The following is an 8,587-nucleotide window of genomic DNA, read 5'->3' as shown; positions in this document are numbered from 1 at the left end:
CTGTTTGTTTATTTTTTCTTTCTTTTCCTTGGGAGACTGATGTAAGAAAATATTTCTGTGATTTATGTCAGAAAATGTTTTGCCTATGTTCTCCTCTAGGAATTTTATGGTGTTATATTTATGTCTTTAAACCATCGTGAGTTTATTTTTGTGTATGGTATGAGGGAGCCTTCTAATGTCATTGATTTACATGTAGCTAAAGAGACCGATTCTTAACCATTACTGAGCTACCCACAGGTCAAACTTGGCCCACCACCTGTTTTTGTAAATACAGTTTTATTGGAACACAGCTGTCCATATGATCTTACATAATGTAAATTCATATATTTCTACAACAGCAGCATTGAGTGGCTGTGACAGGATTGTATGTCTCACAAGGTCTATCTGGCTCTTCAGTGGAAAAGTTTGTTGGCCTGTAGTCTCCACAAGTGCTCTCTGCACTTGTTTCTGAAGCCTTGAGAGAGAGAGAGGGAGACTTCAGGTGAGTTCCTTACAGGAAATATAGGAGTTGGACAGTGATAGTTCTCTGAACTTTCATTGCATTCTGCAAATGAAATCTGAAATATCAATTATAGAGAAATGCGTCAGTCTGTGGTAGTGACAGGAAGAGATAATAGAAATAGTTTGACTTTCTTAGTTCCATTTCAGGATCATTTGTCACTTCCCGGTTTAGAAGTTTAGGGCTGGTTTGGGGAACCTCAGTGAGATGGGTCTGGTTTTCATTTGCCTCCCATATGGATATCAAGATATAATTCAAGTAGCAACCCAGAAATTAGTTTACTTAATGCAGCTATTTTCTTGTGACCATTTGGACACAGGTGACGTTTTATGTTTGCCTCCAGGTTGTGTCTCCAAAATAAACAGCTTTCACACATTCACATCCTTAACGCCAATTCCTGAGCCTCCTTGGTCCCCATTCCATTCCTGACCTCTGCATCCCCACTTCACCCTTGACTTTCACCGGGTCCGTAGGCATTTCTCTATTCCTATGTCTCATCCAGTTCTAGACTACCTTATCCTTCACTTCACAGTATCCCTGAGCCACACTTTCCCTGGTGCTCAATATGGTTGTCGAAGGTTGCTTAAGTCTTGAATGTGCGATAACATAGTCTTTTGTGCATGTAACCTTATGACCATAATCATAATAATGATCAAAGCAGTACAAGGAATTTGCTATTTTTATCTCAATAAAATATTCATAATGATATAATAAAGTAACTATTTCTCAAACAATTATATATCTTGGTCAGGAAAATAGTGTTTTGGGATTCCCCAGAAATAACCAGGAAAGAGATACAATCTCATATGTTCTAGAATCTCGAAACCCATTCTGTATATCCTGGAATTACCAAAGAAAATAGCAATGTTGTTTTCTCACTTTTTCCCCCTAAAATGGCTCTGTGTTTTCATGCTTGAAAAATTATATGTAAGCCTTCTTTCTTTTTTCTTAATGATATCATAGAAAAAAAAAAAAAAACTCCTAGGGAATGATTTATCTTAACTTTAGTTAAAAAGGACAAAGATCACAAAATTTTGCTTTAATTGGCTTAGTGGCAACTTATCTAAAAGAAAAAGAACAGCATAATAAATACAAAATTAACTTCCCAAATCCAGGTAAGCCAACTATTCCTGGCATAGCTCTAGAGCTAAGAACAGTTTGAAGCACAATGGGTTCCCCATAGCTTCCTCCATCTACCATCTGAGCCACCAGGGAAGCCCAAGTCCTTGCATCAGGAAGATCCCCTGGAGAAGGGAACGGCAACCCACTCCAATATTCTTGCCTGGAGAATCCGATGGGTGGAGGAGCCTGGCAGGCTGCAGTTCATGGGGTCGCACAGAGTCGGATACGACTGAGTGACACACACTTTTACTTTCCTGCATCTATAGTGTGTTCAGCATCAGCCCAGAATCTGCATGGGGACAATAACTAGGGGCAAGCTGTAGCAAGAGTCTGAGCTTGACAGTGTTTCAGCATCGAGGCGGGAGCTCACACATTGTTCTGTCCCACTCCTGTCTAGCGCTTACTTTGTCTAGTGGTTCTCTCATGTGTTATAAGTCACTAGTAGCTTCCAGCTACATATAGCTCTTGAGCACTTGAAGTGTGTCTGGTCCAAATTTCAACATGCTGGAAGTTTAAAATACACACCAATATCAAAGACTTAGTAACAACAAGTTTATATTGATATTATGATTATCATATTATGTATGTATTTTGAAATGATAATAGTTTTGATATATTGGGCTACATAAAATATATTCCCAAAATTTATTTTACCCATTTCTTTTGTAGCTACTAGAAAATTTGAAATTACACATGTAACTACTATTATATTTCTACTAGTCAGTGCTGCTCAGACTTGCATACATTGGTTACTCTTGTTACATTAGTCTTCCCCCAGACTATGTATGGGTTCAAGGCTCTGATACAGGAAATTATCAAGAGGTAGCATGATTCAGTTCAGTTCAGTTCAGTCGCTCAGTCGTGTCCGACTCTTTGCGACCCCATGAATCGCAGCACGCCAGGCTTCCCTGTCCATCACCAACTCCCGGAGTTCACTCAAACCCCTGTCCATCGAGTCGGTGATGCCATCCAGCCATCTCATCCTCTGTCATCCCCTTCTCCTCCTGCCCCCAGTCCCTCCCAGCATCAGAGTCTTTTCCAATGAGTCAACTCTTCGCATGAGGTGGTCAAAGTACTGGAGTTTCAGCTTCAATGTCAGTCCTTCCAAAGAACACCCAGGACTGATCTCCTTTAGGATGAATGTTCTTGCATGGTTGGATCTCCTTGCATGGTTGGATCTCCTTGCATGATTACTATGAGAAATTACTAATTTGTGTCACTGGATGAGACCCAAGTAACTGAGATAGTTATGCTATCCATGGAAATACAGAAGCTAGATAGAGGAGCTGGTAAGGTAACAGTGAAGGTGAGGTTGAGTCATAGCCTAGGAGCCCTTACCTCCTCACCTCTCTTCTAGACATTTCTTCTGAACTCTGAGAGCAACTAGAATTTGAGAAAAGGATTAAAGAAAAAAAAGGATATCGTTAATTTTCTTCAAAAAAAATTTCTGTTATCCAGACAGTGACAAAAAAAATCCCAGAAATGGCATTCTGCTGAGTTTACTTTTATTGAACAAGCAGTTGAACAGACAGCATTGTGATCAGGAGGCTTCCACAGCACAAACTGGTTAAGATGTCTCTGTGCCCTTAGATCACAGAATCTAGGAGGGAAGAGATGGAATAGACTGAAAGTCAATGAGTCCATTCCCCCAACAGTTCTGTATTGTTTTCTATAGTAAATAAGATGAGCTCTGAAGAATTCTTTGTATATACAGATGGTGAAGGTAGGTAATTCAGAATTGGGGTATACATTTTCCCTCATGGCTTTTACCAACTTTTGCATCATTTGACCTAGACAAGAAGATGAAGAGGTTAGATGTTAGAAACTCAGAGACATTGTAGAAATGCTGGCTATGCATGTATTATTGTAACATAGTCAAAGAAATCTGTAGATTCCTGCATTCTGCCAAGAATACAGGATTTCAAATCACTTTCACATTTTATTTAATTGATTCAATGAGTATTTATAGAGTATCTAGTACATTTTACCTATTGAGCTGGATGCAAAAATGACCTCTGCTCTTGATTACTTGTGACCCTCATGATAATGAAAGAAGGAAGGTGTCATTCATATCTTTTCAAAAAGGAAGCAATTGAGCTTCAGAGAAGTTCACTGACTTGCCAAGGTCTCGCATTTGGTCAGGACTTAAGTCTAATTCCTCTAACAGTTAATACTTTACTATTATAGTTTTAGGCCATAAGCATTTAAGTAGCTGTCTTCGTGCCTGACTCATCCATGCATATTCTTAAAATCAACATTTAAAACATTAAGTCGACATTTAAAGTTTTTTAAATAGTGACTGCATCTTGTCTGCTGGCAATCCCTGGAACACTAGCAGCATTATTATTACAAACTCAAACCTCCATTTTAGTTCTCACATGGAACACATCAGGCTTTCTTTGATTTGGGTTGGCAACTTATGGTCTTGAATCCTTGAAAATCTTTGTCATGGAATTGAGAATAGTCATTTCTTCATCTCAAAATAGTATTGATATTTTTCTTAATATAGGAATTTCCTTCCAGTGTAGCTAATCTTTATTTCGTTCAGATAATGCCTTTTCTAGAGCCCTCGGTTTTCAGAATCTCCTGACAACTAAAGGATGGTGGCAGGTCTACAGTTGACCCAGAACTTAATTCTAATGAACTTGTGGTAAATGGCAGGATTTCTCCCAGGCTGATTTTCTTTAAAATGGGAAAGATAACGATCCCTGCTCTAAATACAGATCTACTATGAGGATGCAAAAGGAAAGAGCACAGGGAACTCTCTAAAGAGTTATATAAATCTTAGAAGTTACCATATAATGAAAAATATTTCTTAGAATATTGGGTTTTCAGTCTGTTTTTCCAGGAAAGTTGTTACTGTCGGGTCTTTTATTCATTCTTGGGATTCTAGACTCTCTTAGAGAATCATCTACTCATGAACTAGGTTCAGGCAATAAGTTTCAACCTCTGGGATTTACACCCATAATAGTTATCAGAGCAATGCTGGGCCATGACCCACCCATACCACCTTGGTGTATCCAAGATCCTTTGTTCGATCAGATAAAACCATAAGTAATATCCATTATATAACTCCAGGGGAAAGAAAACACCCTCATATGAAAGGAAGGAACTTATAAAACGTTTTGGTCTTATCTCTGGCAAGATACGTCATTATTTGAATAAAAACATCTTAGTATTATTTTATGGCAAATTCCTCATAAAGTAGTTTTCATCAAGTTGTCTACGTGAGATTGCAGCAAGGGATAGTCTAAGGTGTGGTCTGTAGGACTTGCAGAAAGATTATTTTTACCTTCCTGTTTTGAGATATATGTGACCAGATGTGTTTGTAAGATGGGGAGACAGTATATTCTGGCAATAAAATGAGAAGCAAACCACTAACAGTTTCTATGTAGTAAGATAGCAAACCCCATATAGGGACTAGGGCAAAAGTTTAAAACCTCTCTTTGTACATGTGTAAAGACCCAGAGTAGATAAATGACTTTTTTAACCCAGAAGAAAAAACAGCAAAGGTCTCCTCATTTCATTCCAGTCCCCTGCCTTCCAGCTGCCAATGTAAAAGCAGAAACATCTAGCTTATAGCTCTTTTATTTTTCCACTTTCCCATATCAGTGCTTACTGAGTAGTTCTTTTGAATATGGTCTCATCTAGTGTTGCTTGAGATCCTCAAATGTGGTAGAATCGTTTTTAATTCCATTATTGCCAAAGTGTTATTGCCAAATGCTTAAAAGTATTTACTAAAAATTTTCAGTAACTCAGTGAGAACTTTGGTTTACATATTTATGTGATTTGCCAAAGGTCTCATACATGAAAAACACCAAAACTCTGAACTTATACTTATCTGGTAACAACATTTTGCTCTTATTTGAAACTTCCTAATATTTTTACCCAAGTCAAATATCCTCTTGCTTGAGGAGGAGATTACTCAAATGCCATCACCAGGGACAATGTAAAACTCAATACAGTAGTTCTCTTTACCCCCGAGGTATACATTCCAAGACCCTCAGTGGATGCCTGAGACCATAGATATACTATGTGTAAACTGAATTTCATATATGTTTTTTCCTATACCTACACACCTAAGATAAAGTTTAATTTTAAGTTAGGCATAGTAAGAGATTAACAACAATAAATCTAAAACAGAACATTATGTGAATGTAGTCCCCCCCCCCTCTCTATAAATATCTTATTTTACTGTACCCACCCCTTCTGTGATGATACAATACAATGCTTGTGTAATTGAGGTGATGTGAAAGAGGGAGGTTTTGTGACATAGCATTAGGCTATCACTGACTTTCTGAATACATCAGCCAGAGGATCATCTGCTTCAAGCGATCCTGTATCATCAAACTGTGATGGTGTGCATGGCTGGATGTCAGGAACTGATATCCATGGTTAGGAATCTGATAGCAAAAGGTTTTTTTGAGGAAAACTTTTGAAAGGATATTGTAGTTAGAAGTTGTTGCTCTTTCTAACTCAAAGTGTTGCTGCAAAAGTTGCAATCCTTTGGTGATCATATGGGTGACTTTAATGCTGGCTTCCATTCAAGGATTGTACTCGATGCTGCTGCTGCTAAGTCGCTTCAGTCGTGTCCGACTCTGTGCAGGCCCATAGACAGCAGCCCACCATTATATTCCATAATTTTGCCTTAATGTTTGTGCAGCTTGAAACACTGGCAAAGTTTGCTAATGTTTACATTGCTGGTTCTGCTTCAGTTTCTTCTTTGTCTTCCTCTCCCTCTGTGGATGACTCAGTAAATTCTTCTAGCCCCTCATTCTTGGATACTTGTCAATGGCCTTCAATATGTTATTCCACTTCATCAAGCACGACAGAATATCCTTCTCCATCAACTTGTCTTCTCCTGTGAATGAATTTGCTAACTTCTCCATCAATCCCCAGGAAGCCTTTAAAATCATTCACAACTTCACTCCATTCATTTTTCCAGCAAGCATTTACACTTTCTGGTTCTAATTTATCCATTGTAGCTTTGAGGAGTGTTACTGTGTCAGCAATAGTAAGCGATTTCCAGTAGTGTTTTTTGTCCAAATGAAGGTCTGCATCAATTGCTGATCAAATGTAATTAAACACCAGGCAGGTGTATGTGACTTTGACAAATTGAACAATGCTCTGATCAAGGGACTGAAGCAATGAGATTGTATTTAGAGGCAAAAATACAACCTCAGTGTTTTTATTTTCATAGCAGATAGATTCAGGATGTCTAAGGGCATTGTCTTTTATTAGTAGTACTTTAAATCCCAAACTTTCCTCTTCCAAATATGTTTCACTTCTGGGATGGAGCACTGGTGGTACTATTCCATAAATAAGATGACTGTCCCCCACGCTTTCTGATTTTGTTACCAGAACATGGGCAGTTAATATTTGTTCTTCAGAGCAGGTGGGTTATTTGCTCTTCACACTTTGCCGGCCTTAATCCCCTGTGGCATTACTACGTAGTAGCAGAGTTAATCTGTCCTTCCCTGCTTTTATGACTTGGTGTCTCCTTTGTGCTTCTGCAAATGCAGGTTCTATTGGATATCTTCTTTCAGAGGAGCCCGGTCTCATTGTAATTGAAGATGTGCTTTGAAGGATAGTCTTTCTCTTTAATCAACCTTTCAACTCTGCTAGAAATGTGGCAGCAGCTTCTTCATGGCAGATGCATCCACTCCACTCACTTTTATATTTTTCGGTCCAGACCTATTCCTGAATCTGTGTAACCATACTTTATTATAGTAAATGGCTTGGTGTCACTAATTTCAGGGGATTCCTTACTGAAATCTCATTATAGTCTTAATGCTTTTTGGCCAAACACCTTGTCACCAGTCAGAACTCATTTGCTGTTCATGTCTTCCATCCAATAAATATAATGCCTTTTCCATCTTAACTAAGCACTTATCACATAATATGTCTTTAACTTTTGCCATTTGAGATGAAGCAGCAAAACTAAAATAAATTTCTTTCTCCTTCTTCACAATTTCATGGATAGAAGATTCATTTTTACAAAAGACCTGAGCAACCTCAGCAACCTTAATAAGTTGAGAACTTCCACTTTGCACATAAAGGAACTTTTTGGCTTCTCTTTGGCATATACGAATTGCCCGTGTCACTACCCTTGCACTCTAAGGGGCATTATTTAGCAAAATAAGGGTCTCTGGAACAAAAGATGGTAATATCACAAGAGTTGATCTGATAACCTAGATAGCTACTAAGTGACTAGGAGATGGGATGTGCTGGACAAAGGATGATTTACCTCCTGGGTGAGATGGAGCAGGATGGTGCAGGATTTCATCATGCTACTCAGAACAGCAAATGATTTAAAACTTATGAATTATTTATTTTTGGAGTTTCCCATTTAGTATTTGTGAACTTTGGGTAACTAAAACTATGGAAAACAAAACCTCGAATAAGGTGAGATTACCGTAGGGTGTGTCAAAACATCCTTCAGTTCAGTCGCTTAGTCATGTCTAACTCTTTGCGACCCCATGGACTGCAGCACTCCAGGCTTCCCTGTCCATCACCAACTCCCAGAGCTTGCTCAAACTCATTTCCATCGAGTCGGTGGTGCCATCCAACCATCTCATCCTCTTTTCCTTCTGCCTTCAATCTTTCCCAGCATCAGAGTCTTTTCAAATGAGTCAGTTCTTCACATCAGGTGGCCAAAGTCCTGGAGTTTCAGCTTCAGCATCAGTCTTTCCAATGAATATCCAGGATTGACTTCCTTTAGGATGGACTGGTTGGATCTCCTTGCAGTCCAAGGGACTCTCAAGCATCTTCTCCAGCACCACAGTTCGAAAGTATCAATTCTTCTGTGCTCACTTTTCTTTATGGCCCAACTCTGACATCCATACATGACTACTGGAAAAACCATAGCTTTGACTAGATGGACCTTTGTTGACAAAGTAATGTCTTTGCTTTTTAATATGCTGTCTAGGTTGGTCATAGCTTTTCTTCCAAGGAGCAAGGGTCTTT

The 8,587-nt window shown here is 38.8% G+C and overlaps 1 protein-coding gene across 3 annotated transcripts in view; it reads right to left on the bottom strand.

The window, feature by feature from the left end:
* Nucleotides 1-383: 383 nt before the first annotated feature.
* The window catches only part of SPINK5 (serine peptidase inhibitor Kazal type 5), a 258,121-nt gene continuing 249,917 nt past the window's right edge, over nt 384-8,587 (bottom strand). For 2 of the 3 annotated variants that reach the window (XM_070793789.1, XM_070793790.1), the window contains one exon: nt 3,111-3,411. In XM_070793789.1, the coding sequence (XP_070649890.1) occupies nt 3,403-3,411 (9 nt within the window). In that variant the 3' untranslated portion in view covers nt 3,111-3,402. Of the gene's footprint in view, nt 455-2,959; nt 3,005-3,110; nt 3,412-8,587 lie in introns of those variants that run through there. The other variant, XM_070793788.1, reaches the window with a different exon arrangement.

This window comes from Bos indicus, chromosome 7, assembly GCF_029378745.1.
Source record: "Bos indicus isolate NIAB-ARS_2022 breed Sahiwal x Tharparkar chromosome 7, NIAB-ARS_B.indTharparkar_mat_pri_1.0, whole genome shotgun sequence".
In the NCBI taxonomy this organism is placed as follows: domain Eukaryota; kingdom Metazoa; phylum Chordata; class Mammalia; order Artiodactyla; family Bovidae; genus Bos; species Bos indicus.
Note: the sequence above shows the minus strand (reverse complement) of the source record. Positions and strands in the feature narration are given on the sequence as shown.